The sequence below is a fragment of the Mesoplodon densirostris genome, chromosome 2 (genome assembly GCF_025265405.1).
Source record: "Mesoplodon densirostris isolate mMesDen1 chromosome 2, mMesDen1 primary haplotype, whole genome shotgun sequence".
In the NCBI taxonomy this organism is placed as follows: Eukaryota; Metazoa; Chordata; class Mammalia; order Artiodactyla; family Ziphiidae; genus Mesoplodon; species Mesoplodon densirostris.
In genome coordinates, this window is record NC_082662.1 from 2,291,504 (window position 1) to 2,313,841 (window position 22,338).

General features: G+C 59.1%; 2 protein-coding genes across 2 annotated transcripts; both read left to right on the forward strand.

Annotated features, from left to right (window-relative positions):
- The first annotated feature begins 290 nt into the window (after positions 1–290).
- CCDC27 (coiled-coil domain containing 27) lies at positions 291–14,883 on the forward strand. The gene is made up of 12 exons (XM_060079479.1): positions 291–476; positions 1,013–1,145; positions 2,152–2,262; positions 2,836–2,993; positions 6,154–6,333; positions 7,066–7,161; positions 7,443–7,797; positions 8,014–8,144; positions 10,597–10,674; positions 10,918–11,130; positions 13,157–13,261; positions 14,758–14,883. Exons 1-12 carry the CDS (start codon positions 291–293, stop codon positions 14,881–14,883), a joined length of 1,872 nt encoding a protein of 623 aa, XP_059935462.1.
- A 1,302-nt stretch (positions 14,884–16,185) lies between these two features.
- On the forward strand, positions 16,186–20,093 carry SMIM1 (small integral membrane protein 1 (Vel blood group)). Its single transcript, XM_060088854.1, has 4 exons — positions 16,186–16,237; positions 16,528–16,655; positions 18,378–18,505; positions 18,809–20,093. Exons 3-4 carry the CDS (start codon positions 18,396–18,398, stop codon positions 18,933–18,935), a joined length of 237 nt encoding a protein of 78 aa, XP_059944837.1. The 5' UTR covers positions 16,186–16,237; positions 16,528–16,655; positions 18,378–18,395; the 3' UTR covers positions 18,936–20,093.
- Positions 20,094–22,338: the final 2,245 nt, after the last annotated feature.

Below are 22,338 nucleotides of genomic sequence, written 5' to 3' on the forward strand. Positions count from 1 at the left end.
AACATTCTGTGTGTACAGCGAAGCCGCTTATGGTTCCCCTTCCCAGCAGAAAATTAAGACAGATGACAGGCGTTATTTCTATGTTTCTATGGAGACATCTGTGATGCCATAGACTGCTCCCAGGACCCCTTAGGATGTGGAGCTTGGGAAGCTGGTCTTCTCCCGGCCTGTGCTTGGCCCTGCACATCCGTGACGGGCTGTGTTCCCCTCGACACCCTGCTCCAGACCCGGAGGACAGGTCCAGGTCATCATTCAGGTAGCCCACCTTGGCCCTCTGCTCCATGTTCCCGATGTTACCGATCAGAGCCAGCACGCCCAGGAAGAAAAGTCTGGTGCCCAACTGGCTAGAGAAGGGCCTGATCGCCCTACGGCAAGTGGCCAGCCGGAACGAACAGACCCCAGAATGGAAACTTCGCCAAAAAGAGCACTCCCTCAGCAAGTCAGCTCAGGCCATCAACCGCTACGACAGGAAGATGGTGCGGAGTCTCGGGAGAAGGGATGGCCTGGCCACATGCAGGTCATCAGGAGATGACCTGCTTCTCCCACTGGATGAAAAGCCTTGAGGGTGGTGGGCTAATAAGAGCATCCCAAATCAGCTTGGCTGATGGATTACAAAGGGTGGATTCTGGGAGTGGATGGAGACTGGGAGAGAAGATGCAGTGTCTGCTCTGAGCCTTCCTTAGGGGAGTCTTGAGAAGGAGGGAATGGGGAGCAGAGAAAATAAGGAAGAGCAAGTGCGGGCGGGAAGGTTCAGGAAGGTACCACGCGCTGGCGGAGACTGGAGAGCCACCGCACTCCCCAGGGGCCTCCTAAGTGGACTTGGCTCTGGGCTCAGCCGACTGCAACTTCTAAAGCAAGGTCCCCACGGCCCTCATCAAGCACCCAGCTTTCTGGGAGGGCACAGCCCACTGTGGTCGGCACACACGGCCAGGCCCTGGCGCTCCGCCAGCAGATGGGAGAGGGGCTTCCCGGGTCCCTCTTTTCCTGCTGGTCTCATTTTCCTGCTCCTCAGAGAGATTTCAACAAGGACACCAGCCCCCAGGACAGCGGCTTCCTGTCTGAAATGGAGGCGCTTCGGAGCAAGTTTCTCACACGTCCGGGCTGTCCCCAGTTCAGCACCAGGTCCACGTCCATGACCCACTTTGGTGAGCGTGCCCAGTGGGCCCCCACGTGGGCACCCCCCCAACCACCCAACCCACCCATCGGAGTCCGGGACTCGCACGGGGTCCTGGCACACAGCAGCCTGCGGGGGTGGCCAGAGGGGATGTGTGCAGTGGCCACAGCTGCTGCTTCTGAAATTGGCTCTCAGCTGAGGCCAGAGTGGGAGGGGGGAGGGAGGGAAGGAAAGGCCTGTATTTCTGGTCTCCCAGCCCTCTTGCTTTTTCTATTGTCTCACTCACCAAGATTCAATAGAGTTGGGACAGGGGAGGAGAAGTTTGAAGATTCTGGAAGCTTCAGGAAAGAGGTCCATAGGGCCAAAGGCAGCTCATTAGGGACCGAGCCCTGAAAGGAGCCTTAGCAAGCCTCTCGTCTAAGCCTACGTTGTTCTGATATGTATAAGAGGCTCCGAGAGGGCAGCTAAGGCGCCCAGCTGTCACGGAGTGGCGTCGGTCAGGCCAGGTGTCGTCCCAGACCTCCAGCTCCAGGACCTAGGCTACTCCCATTTCCCCACACAGGGCATTTTCCTTAATGGTGTTGACATTGAGGCCAAGTGCCTGCAGCCAGCAACTGGGGTCCTGTCCGTGGATCTCAGGCGGCAGTCAGGCAAAAGTAGGGCCCCGCCCACCCATCCAGGCTCTAAGCTTCCCTTTCTCAGTGCCAGGGCCTCAGAGAGCAGCCAACACTCCAGGACTTAGAGGAGGAGCCACTTCTGCAGGAGGGAACGGGGCTGCCCTCCAGGGAAGGGGATGCACCAAGTTGCAGAGATTAAGTTGCACCTGGTCAGTTTCAGGTGGACACACCAGTGGTGGGTAGGGGAACAGAACTACATTTCGATTCAGTCGCATAGTCCAGTCCTGTGCATCCGCTGAGAAAACCACCTTGAAACCTTACCCAACATTTAAAAGGAAAAGAAATACTAGTCTCTGTCCTGGAGTTCTTGGGAAGACTCGGCCTTAGCCGTCATCTGTTGGCACGTTTACCATCCTGCAGGTTCAGCCACGACTCTTGCTCTCCCCGAGGACACGTGCGTCAGCTCTGAGACCTGGAAGGTGACTGAGGACCTGCTCTCTGGTCAGGAGGGCTTGGACATGAAGGTGGACGGTGAGGGCGGGCCTGCTGGGCATTGGGGCATGTGTGACCCATGGGGTTCTCTCCTCGGACCCCAGCCCTGAGGTCCTCTGCCTTCACCTGCAGGGACCCCTGCTCCCTGCAGAGCCACCCGATCATGCCCCATGGAACTCCCTTCCTAGGACCGCCTGCCTGGCCCTGTGTACCTTACACAGGCTCCTGGGATGCATCTCTCCTTGATTAGAGGGACCTACATGCACTGTCCCTACAGACAAACACTTTTGTTCATCCAGAGGTGAAATCCACCCCCAGACGTCTCCTTTACCTGAATTCAAGGAAACACCTCAAAAGTGTCCCCTGTGCACAGGGCAGAGTCAGGATGTCCCCTCTTGTCCTGACCCCCAGGCTCTGGGAATCTTGAAGGGTGCTTTGATGCCTCTCATACACACCGGGCTGGGTGTAGGGGGTGGACGAGGATGTGGAGGAGCCCAGCTGCGCAGGGAAAGGTTTCAGGGGGAATCTTGAAAGGGGGATGTTACAGAAGATCTGGGGCAACTCAGCTCAGGGAGAGTCTGACCGACACCCACCCTCCCTGCCTCTTGACAGGCTGCCGGCTTCCCTTTAGTAAGAGTGCCTGCGAGTTCAATTATCTTTGGAAGACGAGTGAATCCCAGGTGTTGAGCCCGGCCCCCAGCAACCCGGTCCTAGGGCAGAGCTACCCAAGGAAGTGGGTACCTTGGTACATCTCTGTCATCCGCGAGAAGGTACGGCCGAGCGCGGAGCCCAGGCATGGATCCTGGTCCTGGCGCCCCGGCTCCACATCCTGCCCGAGAGGGTGGCCGACCCTGGGGGCTCTTGTTCTAGTATCTGGTTGGCTGTGTAAGCAGGTCCCAGACATGGCCTGAACTGACATCCAGACCCCCTCCCATGGCTTCTACGAATCAGATGTTTTACAAGCCGAGGTCCTGCCGATCTTCATCCCTGTGGGGGGCAGTTTAGGCTGGCCTGGACGTCACCCACTCTTACACAGCTCCCCCCATGAGTCAAGACCTTCAACATCCATATATTCTTTAAAATAGTAATAGTCAGCTTGATGGGCAAAGATCTACCTACGGGTTGATTCATCGTGGTATCATTTTTTCATCCACGTTTATGAGAGGGACTGGCCCATAATTTACCCACCTTGTCATTCCCTGTTTGCTTTTGGTGTCAGAGTTTTCTGGCCTCATAACAACAACAACAAAAGCTGGAAAGTTTTCCCTCTTTTTCTATTTTCTGGAAGAGTTTGCATAAGGTTGGTGTTATTGCTTTGTTAAATTCTGAAGAATTCATCATTGAAGCCATCTGTACCTGGCAATTTCTTACAGGGTTGGTTTTTAAAATAACAAATTCAATTCCTTTTAAGATATTCTGACTTCCTTTTCTCCCGCTTCAGTTTTGGTAAGCTATGTTTTTCTAGGAATGTGCCCATTTCATGTAAATTTTCAAATCTGTGAGCCTAACTCTGTGCACAGGAGTCTCTTAGCACTATTCTTCCAAAGTCTGGAGAAGATTCTGCAGAAGATTGCCTGTTATTTTTGTTCCTGTCATCATTAACTTGTGCCTTCTCTCTTTTTCTCTCCACCAGTCTTATCAATGTTAAAAGTCTTCTCTTAGGGGCTTCCCTGGTGGCGCTAGTGGTTGAGAGTCCGCCTGCCGATGCAGGGCACATGGGTTCGTGCCCCGGTCTGGGAAGATCCCACATGCCGCGGAGCGGCTGAGCCTGCATGTCCGGAGCCCGTGCTCTGCAATGGGACAGGCCACAACAGTGAGAGGCCCGCGTACCGCAAAAAAAAAAAAAGTCTTCTCTTAGAATCAGCTTCATTTTTTTTTAACATTTTTGTTTTTGTTTTAAGCTCGTGAAGCTCTAGTGACAATTATGGAACTGTCACACAAAATGCTGGGTAGTTGGTGGGCACACAACGGGGACTCACGAGCTCTGATAGTGTGGGTCCATGAGTATTCATTTTATCTTTATTCCCTAAACTGTACCTCTAATTGTATGATAGATTTCATAGTTTGTTTTCTTTAGAGTTCACAATTTAAAAACATCGATACCATTGGAACAAGCAATTCCACTTTTGGAAAATAGCCTGGGGATATAATTAGATAGAGTCTCACAGGTATACGTCAAAGGAGGCTCTTTGCAGTGCTGCTAGGAAAAGGAATTCCAGGGGAAGGGCTGCAGGCTGGGCTGCCACCAGGGGCTCACAGCATGTCCTCAGGGTCCTCGTTCCCTCACCTCTGTGTTCGTCTGCCCTGTGGTAGGTAGCACCACCTGTAGCAGCCCCAGAGGAAAGGAGCATCCCCTTCCCGGGAACCACATCTGGTTTGGACACATGGTGTTTAAATCACCATGGCCTGGGTGAAGAAATGGGATTTCTCCATGACTATTTTAACATAATACTATAACTAATTCCCGTATACCCTCCAGATTCCCCGAATGTTAAAATGTTGCCGATTTGCCCTGTCCTCCTCTCCCCACCACCCCATCTCCCTATATCATCCATTCTTGCCCTGATTTTTTTTTTCCATTAAATTTGTCTGACCTTTATTTATTTATTTATTCTTTTTTTTTTTAAGATTTTTTATTTTATTTTATTTTACAAATTTAATCAGTTATACATATACATATGTTCCCATATCCCCTCCCTTTTGCGTCTCCCTCCCACCCTCCCTATCCCACCCCTCCAGGCGGTCACAAAGAACCGAGCTGATCTCCCTGTGCTATGCGGCTGCTTCCCACTAGCTATCTACCTTACGTTTGGTAGTGTATATATGTCCATGCCGCTCTTTCACTTTGTCACAGCTTACCCTTCCCCCTCCCCATATCCTCAAGTCCATGCTCTAGTAGGTCTGTGTCTTTATTCCTGTCTTACCCCTATGTTCTTCATGACATTTTTTTTCCTTAAATTCCATATATATGTGTCAGCATACAGTATTTGTCTTTCTCTTTCTGACTTACTTCACTCTGTATGACAGACTCTAGGTCCATCCACCTCATTACAAATAGCTCAATTTCATTTCTTTTTATGGCTGAGTAATATTCCATTGTATATATGTGCCACATCTTCTTTACCCATTCATCCGATGTCTTGCCCTGATTTTTAAAGATTCTCTTCGTGCTATGTTCTTTAGGTTAAATTTCCAGTTCTTTTTCTGAATTCTTGAGATGGATCATTGATTTTCCATTGTTTCCCCTAATCCATGCATTCGAAGGCTATAAATCTGTCCTTAATCACAGCTTTTTATTCGCCCGTCTTGACGTGTCCAAATGTTTATTATGATTCAGTTTAGAATATTTTCTAACTCCCTTTGTGACTCTTCTTCTTGGACTCGTGGGCTCCGTGGAAGCCTATCACTTAACTCCTAGACATTTGGACGACCCCTAGTTATCTTTTCCTTCCAGAATTCTGTCTCTGACCCCCTCCCTCTTGCCTGGAGAATCCCCTTTAGTATTTCTCTCAGTTGTCCAGTTCTGCTGGCGACGAATTCTTCCAGTTACTGTTTGTCCAAAAACACCTTTATTTTATCTTCAGTTTTGAATAATTGAAGGCATGGAGATTTTGAGAGTGGATGGTTGACGGGCAGTGGGCCCAGCCCTGACAAGCCCCTTGGAGGTGGCCCTCGGAGGGGGTGCTGGGTAGGTGTCCTCGGTCACACCTGGGGGCTGACTGGGAGTCAGGCCTGGAGGGGAGGCTGCCAGGAGATCCCCGGGCAAGGGTGGCCCTTAAGCAGGAGGTGGCTGGGGATGGCGGATGGGGTGTCCAGGGCAGCGGGCCTGCTCTTCCTGGGCCTGGAACTGCTGCTCTGCGGGCGGCCGGCGGTGCTGGAGGCGCGTCTGAGTGGCCTGACGGTGCCCAGCGCTGCCCTGTTTGTGCCCAGGACCGGTGCCTGTTTGCACTGGGGAAGGAAGTCCAGCGCCTCTCCGAGCTGGAGGTGCAGGTTCAGAAGAAAGACGAGGAGATCCTGGCTCTCCAGGAGGAGAGGGAGGCCTTGAGAAAGCAGCTGAAATGCCTCCTGGAGAGCAACAGCCAGGAGGCCTTGCTGAGCGAGGTCACAAGGGTGAGCAGAGGCAGGCACTCCGCAGGCAGCGGTGGCTTGGATTAGCCTGAACTGTTTTAGCTGTGGAGGTTTCGTGTCCTTGCCTGTAACATCGGAGTGGGCCCCTCCCCCAGGTCTAGGGGGCGCCCTGGAGGAGGCAGGTCGGGGTAGGGCTCTGCGTGGCCCAGGGGAGCAGTCACCGAGTCTGAGAGCTGACTTCTTTCACGTCTGGGGATACAGCCAGTGTTTATGCTGGGTCCTCGCGTGAAGTGGGGGCTGGAGGCTTCCGACCATCACCGGACCCTCTGGCCGCCACCAGAAAAAGCTACCCAGGCACCGATGGTGGGGGACTGGTGGGCGGGGGCAGCAGGAGTCTGGAGAGACCTGGAAGCCTCGTCCTGTGACCCCCGTTCCCCGGGCTCCTGGGGGCTGTCAGACAGGCATGAGCGGGCAGTGCGGGGCAGTGACCTGTGGGCACGTCTGAGGTTGAACCCCCGCCCAACTCCTCCAGACAAGCGGGTTCATTACTGCCAGGCCACTCGCCAGGGCTGCTCCGGGGGGCGGGGCGGAGCCAGAAACCATACGGCCCCCCAGGGCTGCCATCTGCACATTATGGCCCCCTGCCCACCGACAGGGCACCCTTGGCAGGAGGACGGTGTGTCCCCCTTCCAGGAAGACAGGTCTCGGTGGCGCGGCCCTGGGGGTGCTGAAGGTGCAGGTTGAAACCCCGAGGCTCCCACGGGCCTCTTGCAGGAGCGGCCGTCGGAGTCTGCGCCGAAGCTGCAGGGGAGACTGAGCACCCTTAGGACCTTCTCTGGAGGCGAGGAGGAGCCGGAGCACAGGCAGCAGGTGCGGGTGGGCCGGGGCCTCCTCTCCCAGGCTGCCCGTGCGATGCCCAGGCCACAGGCTCCCACCTGCCGTCCTCACCCGGGGGTCCTCGCCCAGGCGACACCCTCGGCCGCACTGGAGGGGAGCAGGGGAGGGGTGATGGGGCAGCTCCTGGAGGTGTAACCCCGGCCCCTCCCCCTGAGGGGCCCCCTTCGCAGTGCACCCTCCGCCCCCGTGAATGGCTGAGCCCCTTTCCACAGGGGTGCCCACAGTCCTGCCCAGCATGCCCGTCCCTCCCCCAGATGCAGGGAGAGCACGCCGTGACCGACAGAGGCAAGGACCTGGAAGGAGGCAGCTACGAGGAGGAAGAAGGCCTGGAATGGGAGGCCGAGCAGGCGGCGGACGAGGGGGCGAGGGCCAGTGCCAGCAGGAAGGAGATTCTGCAGCAGAAGCCAGGCGAGGAGGAGGAGACGGCGGCGATGGTGGTGGCCGCGGAGGGCGCCGCGGAGGGGGAGGCCGCGGGCGGGAAGAGGGCTGCCTCCGTGGCCCACACCTTCGAGGGGGAGCTGACAGCCCAGCTGGAGGGGTACGAGCAGCTGGTCCAGGAGCTCCAGTTCCAGCTCGAGATCACCAGGACCAGACACTCCCTGGCAACAGGTGGGAAGTTGGAGGATGATGAGGCGGGGCCAGCAGCGGGCGTGCCCGGCTCTGCCGGCTTTGCCCCACGTCCCTCTCAGCCGGGACCATGTGGCGGCAGCGCTGGAGCCCCGGGCTGGGAGCCAGTAGCCCTCAGCCTGCAGTCTCAGCCTGGAGCCCTCGGGATGACGCGGTGACCAGCGCCCTCTCCTCCCCTCTCGCTCTCGCCTCACCCAGGTGCCATCATGTCTTTACAACGACAAGTGGAAATCCAAGAGTCCCAACTGCAGAGCTTCAACACGGAGAACGAGGCGCTGCAGAAGGAGCTGCGAGAACGGAAGCAGCAGCTGCGAGCCATGTCCGACAAGGTGGCCGTGTCCTCCGGCACGTCACAGGCGTCCTCCCTCTGCGGCTCTGTGACCGGTGCCGTCCGTCCCATCCCCCTGATGGAGGCGCTTGACTAGGGAGCCGATAGTGGCGGAGCTGGGGTTCACACCCTGCCCCGCCGTGCTCTGCACTGCCCTCTGTCCCCAGCAGTCATCTCTGTGTCCTGGGCCACTGGGCTCCTGGCCATTTCTCAAGCATCTCCTGGCCCCTGGGTCCCAGGGCTGAGACCCCCACGGACCTTAGGGAAATCGCCAATGCACTGAAGCATTTGTATTTGTATTTTTTAATTTGATTTTATTTTTTGGCCACGCTGAATGGCTCACAGGATCTTAGCTCCCCGACAGGGATGGAACCCGGACCCTCGGCAACAAAAGCATGCGTGGAGTCCTAGCCACTGGACCGCCAGGGAATCCCCTGAAGCATTTTTAGCTTTTATTTTTATCCAAGTTTTTCGTGCACAAACTACATAGCTTAAGGAACCAAACAGTTCCACAGGCTTATTATGCGAAACAGGAGTCTGACCCTTCTCTTTCTCATTTGCCCATCCCCCAAGACAACTGCTTTCAACTCTTCTAGCTGATTCCTGAAGGCTGGCTCTTCGTATCGGGATTGCATGCTTACAATGCCCATTCTAGACGTTTCTCCATCTTGGCATCATCTAACGCTTCCCTCTTTCCTCGCTTGCCTCCCCAGCCCGGGAACTCCTCCCCCTCCCCATACTATTCCATCACAGCGTCAGTGAGTGGACGTTGCATTTACACCATTGAGACGGTTATCAGGTGCACACGCACGTGACTGAAACACACGTTTTGTGAAAGAGTATCAAGATCCATAAACCACATTTTAAAGCCGCTGCCATACACATCTTTTCTCTTTCTTGACCTACTCCCATATTTTTACTGGAGCACATCCTTCAGTAGTTTTTTGAGAAAGATGAGTGAAGGTAAAATTTGGGGGACATCATAAGGACATTCTGCAAATGTCCTTCTTCTACACATTAATAGAATTTGGTTGGAATAGAATTCCGGTATGGCAAGCACTTTCCCTCAGCAGTGTGAAGGCATTGCTCCACGTGTCCAAGCTTCTAGGGTTCTTGGTGGGAAGCCCAAACTCATCCTGACTCTTGTGCTTTCTTACAACATAGTTTTTGGTGGTGCTTGGTTTCTCTCTGGAAAGTTGCAAGATCCTGCCTTTGTCCCTTGTGTGCAGAAGCTTCCATAGTTGGCTCTTATTAAGGGTCTGTTTTCATTTGTCCTGAGCGCTCAATGGGCAACTGGAAACATGTGTCCTTCAGTTCTAGAATTTTTCTTTGTTTATATAGTTTTTATTTCATTCTCTCTGTTTCCTCTGAATCCTCCTTCTGGCATCCCCATCAATCGGCCAGTGGACCTCCCCTTCTGGTCTCTTTTTTCCTTCCTGTCTGTTCCCTCCTACCTTTCATCACTTTGTCTTTCTGTTCCACTTTTAAGAGATTTCCTTAACTTTGGCAACAGCCCTCCTCCGGAGCTTTAATTTTGCTCATTTACAGTTCCCAAGATCTTGCTTTCGTTCTCTGAATGTTCCTCCCCGGCTTTTTTGGAAGCATACTCTCCTTTTGTTTCTCAATTGCAGTATGTCTCTGACCTGGCTGAGAGTGTAAGTAAGTGATAATTATGGGTTTTGGCTTCTTGCGCCATTTCTATCTCCTATAAGCTCCTTTTGTAAGTCTGTTTTTGGTTTCTGTTATTCCTGCAAGAATCTTGCTCCAAGGTCAGAGCTGCCTGGAATCTCTGAGCCCTTGAGTGATAATTTTGTGCTTCACGGCAGAGAGCTGGTCTTGGGCGTTTCAGCGGAGAGTTAGTTCAGTGGTCATGTTGTTGGGTCTCTCCTCTTGGTTTGCCCAGATTCTCCTGGAATCTGGGAAACGGAAAATTCCTTTCTCGGAAAGTAAAGTCCCAGCTGCCGGTGTTTCAGGACCAAGTCGGGCAGAGGCTGCAGTCTCCACATTCAGCCCCCACAACCTGCACCTGGAGCTGGGGGTCTCCACCAAGTGAGCCTGGCATCTCCCAGGCCAGAGACCCCCTGCGGCCCCCCCCCCCCCCCGCCCCGCCCCGGCATCAAGTCTCCTGTCAGGTGGAAAAGGGGCGGGCGCACGGCAGCTCCCGGTCAGGGACGAGTCTGCGGCTCCTGGTTTCTGAAACGATGTTCCTCGTCGTGTTGGTCTCCGCGTCCAGAAGAGCCCAGCACCACCAATTTCTGAGATTCCCAGGGACTCTGACAGCTCCCCCCACCGCTGGCTCTGGAGCCAGCTTCCCAAGTGTGTTCGGTGCCGCCCCCCCCGCCCCCAGTCCAGAAGAAACCAACCGCGGAGCTTTCGTCTTCCTGAGGTTCAGGGAGGGGGCTGTCTGGTGTCTCGCCCCCCAGCCCCTGAGCGAAGCGCCCTCTGCCTTGCAGTTCTCCAACCTCCGGGAAGACAAGAAACACGAGGAGATGATGGGACTGATGGAGAAAGACAACCTCCTCCTCCGACAGGTGCCCGCGGGGTGGCCAGGGGGCGGCTGCGGGCCCGGAGGGTGACGGTGGGGGCAGAGGAAGCTGGCAGATCCCTCACCGCTGGGCAGCACCCCATTCAGCAAAGCCAGAAGCACAAACACCCACGGGGTCCCTGCCACGGCCGGGGCCGGGCTGACTTGAGGAGCTCAGGGAGAGGTGGCCGTCTTCAGGGGAAGGAGGTGGGGGCAGGTGGGCCTACTGCTCCGTCTCTCCGCCCCCCAGCGAGTGTCAGAGCTGGAGAAAGAACTGGTCAAGCGGGGACGGACCATCTCGGAGTTGGAGGCCGAGGTCAGCCAGCTGCAGGCCCAGGTGAACCAGAGCCAGGACCATCTGCAGAGGCGGAAGCAGCTGCAGGAGGAGATGCAGAGCAAGAACGAGATGATCCAGCAAGAGAAACAGCAGGCCCGCGTGGCCCTGGAGAGCGCCCAGTCCAGGGTACGTACGCCCGGCTCCCCGCTCCTGAGGCCCTGCTCCGGGGCCCTCGCCCAGCGCCGCCCACCGCCCACCCCGGGGACTGTGCATGGGTGCTCTGGCTCACCCCCCCCACCCCTTGTGTCCAGGAATGCTGGTGGAGGTGGGGGCAAGGCTGCAGTGGGCGTGGCAGCCTTAGACGTAGGAGCCGGAGGGCGCTGGGTGTCGGGGCTTTGTCTATGGAGGAGCCCCTTGGGTTGTGCTGTGAAAGGGACCCAGGGGTGAGGGTGGCCAGCCAGGAAGGAGAGAAGCAGTAATAATGCCATCCACGTATAACTTAGAGAGCACTTGCTGTGGGTCAGGTGCTGTTCTGAGCATTTATTAATGCATTCAACCCTGTTAGCAAAGCTGGGCTGTGGCTTTCATGAGTGTCCTCACCTGATAGATAGGAACCCGCAGCAGAGAGGGTAAATGGTCCATCTGAGGTCCCAGAGCTGCGTGGACGTGGTGGTAGGGTGTGAAGTGCAGGGTCCGCATTCTGAGCCCCCCATCAGATGTGAGCAAAGGCACGGGCGGGGGATTTAGGAGGGACCCGTCAGAGAAGATCTGACTTGGTTTAGATCCAAAACCAGCCAAGGTAAAGGCCCCGAGCGTGCAGGCTTTTGAAATAACATTTTCCCCACTCACCCACCAGGAGTGCCACCTGTAACCAGCCGTGCTCTCCGTCCTGTTGGGGCCGGCCTCCTGCTGGCCAGCTGACAGCAACACTGAGCCCCTCCCCCTTGCCTGTTATCTTTTATAAAACTGTGTTTCCATCCAGCAGCATTCCCAGCTATATCGCTAGATGGGTGACGGTGTATAGATGGTTCCATTTCTAGTGGGTTTGGTAGAGCCCAGAATGCTGTGTTGAGGAAGATTCTGAGGCTCAGTCTGGGGTTGGCAGGAAGTAGTGCCATGACCGGTGAGTGATGCCTGAGACAGGCCCGGGTGTGGGGCACTGTGGATGGTTGCCCCAGGTGACTACCACCCCTTACCCAGCAGGAGCCACCTCTGGTACAGAGGGCAAGCCCCCGTTTCCCTCATGACCCCTGTACCTAGCGTGGTGCCTGGCACAGAGCTGGCATTAATCCATGTTGGAAAGAAGGAAAGGAAGCCCCTTGCCCCCTCAAGGTCCAGGGGCTTGTGGCATCCCAGTCCCAGAGGCAAAGTGGACTGACTTGCATGGCGTTAGGCAATGCCACATCTCTCCAGTGTGGCTCTCCCTCAGCATTTCTACATCGGCAGGGCTCCCGGACACTGAGGGTGAGAAGCTGGAGCTGAGCTTGTCACTGTGACTTGGGGGACACTGTGTGAGGGCTTCTGGGGTGCATATCGGAGGAGTTTATTCTGAAATTACTGGGAGGCATGATTCGCTCACCTCTGGGGAGGTGGGCTAGGGCCCTGAGCAACCACAAGGATGCTGATGGCAGAAAAAGACTAGACAGCCTCAGTGGTCCATTCTGCTTAACTGCTGGTTAATGCCTGGTTAACGCCTGGTTAACGCATGGTTAACACATGGTTAACGCCTGGTTAATACAGATGCCCACAGCCTGGAGGAAGGGAGGGAGTACAATGACCAAAGGGGGGCTAACGGAGTCTGCAGGACGTTTTCTGCGCCACTGACAGTCTCTTGGGGGTCAGCAGGAGACTGTGGCTGAAGCTCCTTCAGGGAAGGGGGGAAGGTCTGGGGGTCATTTGGAGCTTTTGTTTTGTTTTGTTTCGACCACATGCAGGTTTTGCTTTTTCAATTAAAAACAAACAAACAAACAAAACTTGGTGTGGTAGAAAGTCTTTGCACTTCGGTGTTAAGCTTCCTGGGTCCAGGTTGTGATCTGGCACCTTCTAGCTCTAAGGCGACCACGCTGACCTCTCCCACCCTGATTCCAATTCCTAAAGCCAGGAAAAATGAGGCCAGGTCTACCTTCCCTAGAACCTCAGTAAGGTGGCAGGTGTGGAGGATGCTGCCTTCCTCCGTTAAAGGCGAGCTTGGTTATTTTCCCTTTGCTCACAGCTCGAAAGACTAAGGAACAAGATCATCCAGGCCACCTTCACCACCATAGGATTCAAGTCCTTGGCCACCGAGATCTCTGACAATGACATCCTGGAGGCCTTGCAGGTATATTCAGCCTCCTTGTTCCCGGGGCCACGTCTCCACGCCAGAGCTCCAGGGTCTGCAGCTGGGGGCAGAGGGGAGAGGCCTGGATGGGAGGCTAGGGACCCCCATTCTTGTCCTGGTGGTGTCACCCTTTTATGTGACCCCAGAACAGTCCTTTCTCTCTGCTTAGGCAGAGGGGACTAGGTCTTCCTAACGGGTGGCAATGTCCCCGAGCTGCTCTCAGCATTCAGCGCCCAGCAGCAGCTGCTGCAAACCCACCCAGTGCAGTAGCGAGGGGACCAAACTGCTGGGTCCTGGGCATGTTCCTGCAGCAGGAACCCATCCCCAGGCTCTGCCCAGCTCAGCCTCCTCCAAGGATGCTACTTTGCACCTCAGCCTGGCCTCCGCTGGAATGCCTGCGGAGCCAGGAGTCTGGCACGGACCCTCTCCCCGGCCTTAGTCCATGCCAGCTCCTCACTGACAGGCAGAGGCCTCAGAGGCGCAGGGCGGTGTAGGGGCAATAGTGCAGCTTTGGGGCGGCAATAGTGAGTCACCACCTCCTGGACCTTAGCTTCAAAGCTGCGGGCCGGTCACTTGACTTCGCTGAGCCGTAGAGCTTCCCTCTGTACCCGGGACAGCGTGCCTGCCTTCCAGGGGGCATCACGGGGCCCACAGCTCCGGGAGGAAAGCACCTGAAAGACAGGTGCTCCATGCGGGGCCTCAAGCCTCCTTCGACAGCACAGCCTTAGACCCCAGCAGCTACCCATGACCTGCCACCGGCCCACATTTCCCTGGGGCTTGGTTCCTTCCCTCTGTGAGGTGGGGCGGGCCCCTAGTCAATGGTGCTCTTGTAGGGTGGCCACAGTCCTCAGGGCAGAGGGGACCTCCGCATGGGGACCTGAGGAGAGGTCTCTGTTGTTTGGGACCTGAGGTCTGGTTACTGTCATTTGTGGGAGGGGAAGAGGGAGGAAGGAGAGAGAAGGTGGGAGGGAGAGAGAAGGTGGGAGGGGGATAGGAGGAGTCATCACCATCACCAAGTAGCCAGGGAAAACCCCCTTCCTTTGCCAACGCCCTACACAAACCAGCAATGGGCCAGGGAGAAGGAGGCTGAGGAGGGGTGGGACAGCTTTCCCTGCGCCCAGGACAGAAGGGACTTGAGGTTAAGACTTGACGGCCTCTGAGGTCTCTGGGAGTCTGGGCTCCCAGCAATTCCCAGAAGACTAAGAAGTGCATTTGGGGCAGACCCCAGGGGTGAGCTGACCTGGAGCTGGTGGTGGGCATCTCTCCCCAGCTCCGAGTTCTGTGGTTCCACCCCTGTGCCTGGATCAGCCGTGGTGGGAGGGCTTTCAGAACAGAAATTGGCAAATGCTACAAACCAGAGCTTTTTATTTTCCCCTGGAGAACAGGTTGTAAATATTCCCCAGCACAGCACTGAGGCAGCCTCTTCTCGGGGAGGGAAGGGCGGTGTCCCAGGAGCCTGCAAGGGCTGGGCTCATGCTGCTGCATGTCTTTTCTAGAGGATCATCTCAGAGAGAACTGACTACTACAACCAGTTGAAACAGAAGGGGGTCAAAGTGCCCCCCCTGCAGCAGTCGGAGATCTTATCCTCGCCCAGCAAGTCCAAGAAGATAACCTCCAAGTAGGCCCAACTAGGACCCCAGGCGCAGCCAGGCCAGCGGAGGCCAGGACCCAGCCTGGGTGTGCCCTGTGTGCCCCCCCTTCCCCTCCGTCAGCCCCCATGGCCTCACCCTTGCGCCCAGATTCAGAATTACACCTGCTGTTGGCCACCGTCTCACCTCCTCCTTCACTAGGACACACAGGGGAGCTTGGGCTACATGGACACCCCCATTCCAAAACTCACTCGTGGGGGGTCAGCACAGCAGTCTGCACCCCTGGCTCCTTCCTGGGAAGACCCCACGCTGAGCAGGGTGCCCTCTGGTGGTCCCAGGTGTAGGAGGCCTGAGACGGCTCCTGTCCACCGCATTCGGTTCAGACCCCACAGCGGTCCTTCTCTGCCGCACACACCTTTGGGGGTTCCCCTGTCAGGGGCTCCCCAGCTGGGGCACTGTTTTGCTGGTGCGACCCCGTGGAAGAAGATGGGTCGGGCTGTGGCACTTCTGTTCACATCCATCGCTCCTGAGATGAAAGATCTGCGAGGACAGGCACGCTTGTCAGTGTCGTTCACAGAGACCTGTGCCCGGCACACAAACACGTGGTGCACCTAGTCAGGCCTCGGCCTCTTCCCTTTGCTCTCCACCCTCACCTGTCCACGCATCCTTTCATCCTTTCCTTCGCGCAGCGCCCGCTCGCGCATGGCCGCCCCGGCCAGGCCTCTGGCCGCTCAGAGCGAGCGGAAGGCCGGTTGGCGGCTGGGGAACCCGATGACTGGGCGCCCCCGAGAACAGTCCGGTGTCTCGGTTCTAACCAGGCGCTCTCGCCATCCCCCCTCCCCCCACTGAGCCCGCTTCTGCGCTCGAGCCCGGTTCCCGGCGGGGAAACTGCCACAGTTGGGAGGGGTCGAGGCCCTGGAGAGAGGCGCGCTCTGCGGCCCTTGCGGCTCCGGCGGCCCCGGCTGCCCCGGCGGCTCCGGCGGCCCCGGCTGCCCCGGCGGCCCTTGCTGCCCCTCGCCCCTGCAGCACGCACCTCCTGGAAGGCGTGGGGACCTTCCTCTTGCTCCGCCCCTGCCACGCCCCCGGGAACGGCCCCGCCCCTCCACCAGGCCCCACCCCCGTTCCCGGAGTCCGGCGGCCGCCGACCCACGGCCCCAGGCCCCGCCCCGTTTGTGTCCGCCCATCGAGCCCAGGCCCCGCCCCGACCTACCTGCCCGGCCCCTTCCCCGGGCCCCACCACCCACCGCCTAGCCCCGCCCACCCCAGCCCTGCTCCGCCCCCGCTCAGGCCCCACCACCCACCAGGCCCCACCCCCTCCAAGGCCCCGCCCCCCTCAGGCCAGGGACACGTCCGCGGCGCGCGGAACGGCCAGGGGCTGTCGAGCCAGGTGAGACACGGGGTCGGGGTGCGGTTTCCTCGAGTAGAAGGAGGACGTGGGCTTGGTTTCGGCAGCCCCCCGCCCCGCTAGGCCGCGGCCTCTGCGAGCGGCCGGCCCGGGAGAGAGGAGTTGCTGGGGTGCGGGCGGGGTTGAGGCTGTACCGGGCCCACAGACCCTGAGGCTAACTGCCTTGCTCCTGCTGGCCGCCCGGGACGCCCCAGGGCCCCTTTCCCTTCCCTGCCCCTGGCAGCGCCGCTCGCTCCTCTTCACCTTTTCTTTATTTTCTGTCTTTCTTTAAGGTTGGAGGCATCTGAGACTCCTCAGATCCCGAACTGCGGGCTGGGAGGAGGTGAGATCCACTGGCCGGGCTCTGACCATCTTCCTGGACCACAGAAGCTTCGACCCCCAACGCCAGGACTCTCCCCTTGTAAGCTGTGGGCTCCTTGGAGGTGCATTGGGGGTGAAGGGGTCTAATGTATATGCAGCCCCTGTGTGCCAAGGACTCTCTGTCCCCACACACTCCCAGGAGGCGGTGGTACCCCTGAGGGTCCCAGGGCTTAGCAGGTGTCCCTGCCAGGCAGCACAGCCCCAGGGTCCTGTGACACTGTGTGACCGTCGCGTGTGGGTTGGACAGACCATTACAAGCAAGTGAACGAAGCCCTCAGAAGCTCAGCTCCAGCACCTCACCACCTTCTGGTGGCTTTCTCCAACCAGGACTACTTGAGGGCCACCATCATCCATGTCAGTCAGGAGCTTGTTCTGCTGCAAATAACAGGAACCCACTGTCCCAGGCTTGAACAGATTGAGCTTGACCTCCTCAGATCAAGAAGCCCATGGGTGGGCAGTTGGTGTGGATTTGGAGACTCAGCACCATTGGGCTGGTGTGGCAGGATATCCATATTGCAAAGTGGCTGCTCAGCTCCAGCCATCACTTCAAGGAAGGAAGTGGCTGTTCTTTTATTCATGAAAGCAAAAGCCTCCTGCCCCCTGCTGCACCCCAGCGCCTTGCTCACATCTGGGTGACATGGGAAAGCAGGGGTCAGAGTATTAAGCTTGTCTTAGCCCATGACTGTCACTTTGGGCTGGCACACTGCTGCCTGGAACAAGATGGGGACTCTGGCCACAGGAGCGGGGGGGTGGACATTAGGTAGGTAACTAACAAGAGTTGGCCCTTAGCCCCTTTCCTGGACACACCCTGGGAAAGCAGAACCCATGCTCAACAAATGTTTGGCCTCCCCCAGGCCTGAGACCCGGCCTGCATGGCTACCCCAGAGCACAGGATCCCACAGGAAGGACAGGCTTTGTGGCTTTGAGACAAGCTCCCTTCCTTTGTCCCATGGGCCTGGGATTTGGGAAAGGGCAAACGTGGAAGCATTTTGGAGGTTTAAGAACTGCCTGAGTTCCTGAGTTTCTGGGTTGGCTTCTTGCTAAGTGGCTCACTGTGCTTTTTAAGCCTCTGTGTCCCAGATTCCATGGACAAAAGGTCAGGTTTTCCCAGGCTGGAGGGAGCTGAGCAAAGTCTCAGCCCCTGGACTCCCAGCAGGGCACAGCAGTGGGTGAGGGAGGGGCTGCAACTCGGACAGGCCAGAGGACACAGCTGCTGCTGCTGCGTAGGCCTCCTCCCCCTACTGGACAGGCCGTACCAGCTGCCCCCAGTCCGGCTGCCCCGCTTGCCCCGTCGCCTTCCTTCCTAGCCTCCAGGGATGGCTCTCGGGCCTTATCTGGCAGGAATGGGAGGAGGGAAGGCCGTTAGTTATCAGGCTTGGTGACCTGGCCCCAGCCAGGGGCCCTCCAGGGTGGTAGCAGCTGTGCCTGGAGGGCCCCCCGCCCCGCCCCTGGGGGAGCAGGCCGGGTGGAAAAGCAGCCTCTCGCATTCCTGAGGGCAGGGTTTGCAGACTTTCAGACTCCCGGTTGGAATTCCCTCTTGCCTCCTCCCACGTGACCCTGGACAAGTGGCCTAACCCCTCTGCATCCTGGTCACCTCCTAAGCTGGCTGAGAGGATGCGGGCAAAGAGCCAGCCCACCTGGCCCGTCACGGCCCCCAGGCAGACCCTCACCCCAAAAGCAGGGCCGCACGGAACCCTGCCCCTGGCTTCACCGGAACAGTGTGTCTTGGGAGGCTCAGCCCACCTTCTGACCCTCCTGCCAGAGCCCCGTGGCCCCCAGGATGCAGCCCCAGGAGAGCAGCATCCAGTACAGTAGGTGGGAGGACAGCAGCCGGGATGAAGTCAGCATGGCCAGCGGGCCCGGCGCAGAGGAGGCCTCGGGCTGTAAGAGGTGAGGGGCTGGGGAGGAGGGGCCCCCTGGCCCTACGCAGGCCCCTCCCATCCCTCCTGCCATCCTCTGCTCTGCGCCCACTGGGCGCCCACCCCAGGCGGTCTCGGCAGACCCGGGCCCCACACCTTCCCCGTTGTCTCCGCCACTCCCCTCCCTCCTGTCTTCCAGTCCAGAGAGCCCGGGCTGCCCTCCTCTGCAGCCCACCTGCCCGGGGCCCACTCCTTCTCCTCCCCCAGCCGCCCCCCCCGTCCCCCCGCACGGGGGGGCCACCTGGGGCTCACGTGCCTGCGGTTCTCACTCTAGGGTCTCCTGGAAGCTGTGCTCGGGCAAGCTGGGCATCTCCTTGAAGGTGCTGGGTGGAGTGGCCCTCTTCTGGGTCGTGTTCACCCTGGGCTACATCACCGGTTACTTCGTGCACAAGTGCAAATGAACGCTGCCCAGAGCACGCGCCCAGGGCATGGGCTCGGAGGGACACCCGTGTGCGAGAACCCCTCCATGTACACGGACCCACCAGTGTACACGGACCTCAGTGTACACAGCCTCCCATATTCACAGACCCTCCTCTCTATGCACAGGCTCCCCTCTGTGTACACAGCCCCTCACCATGCACACAGACACTCTCCCCCTGACCAGTGCGCAGACTCCAGGGGCACACGGGGCACACATATTGGCCTCAAGCTCACGGGGACACCACTGTGCACAGCTGTCACAGGCACCCACAGGCGTACAGCCAAACAGGGACACGGGTACACAAGGACACACACGTGCACGCCTGGCACACACAGCCACCCAGGGGCCCACATGGCCGGGAGACCGGGCCCCGCCTGAGCTGGGGCTGCAGGACACACCCAGGCTAGGCCCTCAGTCCAGGGCCCCGAGAGCTCCCCTTCTCCCCCCAGCCAAGGGCACAGGCCTGGCAGCCCCAGGGTGGGGTCCTCCCTGGGTGGGCATCGAGCGGAGCTGTGTGGCCCGGACCAGGCCCCTGCCCTCTCTGGCCCTTCTGACTCCCGTTGTGAACGGATGGCTCTGAGGGTGTGTGTGTGTCCCTCCGTCCATCCACCCTCCCCGGGGGCTGAGTCATTTCCTGGGTGGAGTGGGGAGAGGGGCCTTAGCCCTTGTCCCAGACCCACCACTGCATCTTCCCTCCAGGAAGGTGGACACGTTCCCCGGGGCTGTCCACCCCACAGAGTGGGCCCTGCAGGAGCCCTGCCCCTCCGCTGGCACCCTGTAGGAGGCCCAGACCCTGCACACGGAGGTCGTCATTAAATGTCTGTTGAATGAAAACACGGATGACGGTGTCTCCCGTGGGTCTCCCTGGCGAGGCGTGACTCACGGCCCCCGATGTGAGGGCAGCTGGAGGGCATCTGGACAGCGGCCGGGAGGCCTGGGAAAGGGCCTGTGAGCCTCCTGCTGGCTCCGGGCCTTGGGATGTGCCCAGTCCTGGCCAGGCCCTCTGCCGGGAGGTGGGAGCACAGGGGCCAGCCTGCGGGCCCGCATGTGGCTGGACCTGCCTCTGCCTCTCCTGACCATGGACAGCGCCTTGCCGGCTCTGCCGGCTCCCATTCGCTTGGCCCTCGCCTGCTGTGAACTCACGCCCCAGACCCCGCAGACCCCTTGCCAGAAACACCTTCTTAGGGAATTGATCCTCACCCCAGAACTGCCCAGAACTGAGGGCAGGAGATGAGGGACAGTCAGGATCCCTATGGGCTCATAGCAAACCTGGGTGTCAGAGGCTGAGCTGGCAGGGAGGGCAGAGACCCCCCGGGACTGGCCTAGAGCACAGCGGGCCCACTCCCAAGTCTGCCCGGGCCGGGCGGGCGTGAGGTGGACTGCACCCCCGGGCGATCCCTGGCTCTGAGCCCGCTGCTGGGCTGGGCTCTCCCAGCAGCGGTGCTTCAGCAGGGCCTGCTGCGGGGCAGGGGGCAGGGGAAGCAGGTTAAGGGGCAGTGGTGGAGGATCTGTCCCAGCCGCCCTGGTCTCTGCGCCTCAGCACCTGTCTCCGGAGAGACTGCCCCCACCTGCTTGGCCACAGTCAGAGAGGGGGCCCCAGCGGGCCCGCACCTGTCTGGCCTCAGCCTAGCACCCCAGTTGGAGTCCCCTCTGGCCATCTCAGGACGGGCACTGGGGTGGAGAGTGTGGGGAGGTGGGCAGGGGCCACTGGCCTGGCATGTTTTGGCTGTGTGGCCTCCGGGGTCTCTCAGCGGTCGGTGGTCCTTGCTGGAGGTGCAAGGGCTGGCCCTCCCCGAGGCCCAGAGCAGCCTCGGCCAGGAGTGGGGCGAGGGCGCGGGACAAACGGAGGAGGGAGGAGGGAGGGGCCCCCGCTGCCCCTGCCCCCCACTCCCTCCGAGGCCTCTTTGGCTCCAGGGTCGCATTCCCCGAGTAGCCCCTGGTGAGGGGCAGGTCTGCGGATGGACAGGTCAGATGTGACTGGCCTGGGGCAAGGCAGGGAGGCGGGACTGGGCAAGGAGGGGCAGCGAGCCGGGGGAGAGAGAGTGCCCTCGAAGCCTGTACGGTTCGGTCCGGCACCGCTGGGTGACGCCCAGGGTCCTCACGAGGGCTGCTCCCCAGGATCGGGGAGAACCTTACGGGCGGCCGGGGACGGCCACGTGGACGGCCACGTGGACGGGGCTGGGGTCTGGCCTGGATCTGGCTGGCCGCGCCCTGTGTGCCCCATGGCCAAGCAGGTCTCAGCATGGAGAACTGGCTGCACAGGCCCGGAGCCCGGGGGAAGCGCAGCACCCCCTGCCCCAGGCTCGACTGGCACTGGATGCCTGGCCCATGCAGGTGGGGGGCTACAGGCAGAGGCACGCGGGGCACACTCCTCCACACGGGCCACCTCAGAGACGTGCCCCGGGGCCCCAGCTGGACCCGAGTGGCCGGGGTGGAGGTGGCGTCCCGACAGCCCTGGGAGGGTTGGGAGAGGACGGGCCAGGACCCTGGGCCTCCCCCTCCCGCAGGAGGTTCAGGATCGGGGCGGCCGGCTGGAGGCGGGTCCCAGGAACTTGACCCCTTTGGGAAGACCCTGGGGTGGGGTCCACCTGGTGGTGCTGCAAGAGCAGGTTCCCAGGGCCCAGGGATCAAGGGCGGCAGCTTCTCTGGGCCAGGCCCGAGTGACAGGAGATAACTGCCTCTCGCTCTCTGCTGGCAAGAGGGTCCCAGGTCCTCAGTTTCCCCACAGACACTTCCAACACGCACCTCCAGAAATCCCAGGAAGGACTCACGGGGAAGGAGCCGAGGTGTTCCTTCTAAATGTTTTTATTAGAGGGTCGGGCTGACAAAAAGAAATGTCAAGGGGGTTTTCTGCTGTAAGTTGAATACGTTTCCAAACCCCGCACGGAATCAAACGGCACCAAAGAGCAGCAGGGCCGGCGGCTTCCCCAACATGAAGGAGGCCCCACACACACCTGGTGCCACGCGGCCGCTGAAGCCATAGCCTGGTGCCAAGAGGGCAGTTCAGCTGCGGCCCAAACCTGGAGCTCCCAGCAGGCCTTCGCCATGACGCCCACGCCATCAGCCACAGCATCTGCGGCCTTGATGGCCCGAGGGTCATGAAGTGACAACCTGCAGCCAGCGATGCGCACAGATGTCAGGTAGGTTTGGGGAACACCGCCACCTGGTGTCCACCTCAGCCCAGTTAAGCACGGCCGCCCCAGGGCCGACGAAGGGCAGTCCTGGCAGTGGCCAGGGAGCTGGGCCAGGGGTCAAGGCAGCCCCGCCATGTCCTTCGAGGAGGGCTGGCCGGGCCCTGGGGGACCCACGGGGCTGTACAGCAGACCCAGCGCGTGGGGTGTGGGCCTCACGAGGGTCTGGCTCTGACTGCTACGCGCCTGGGT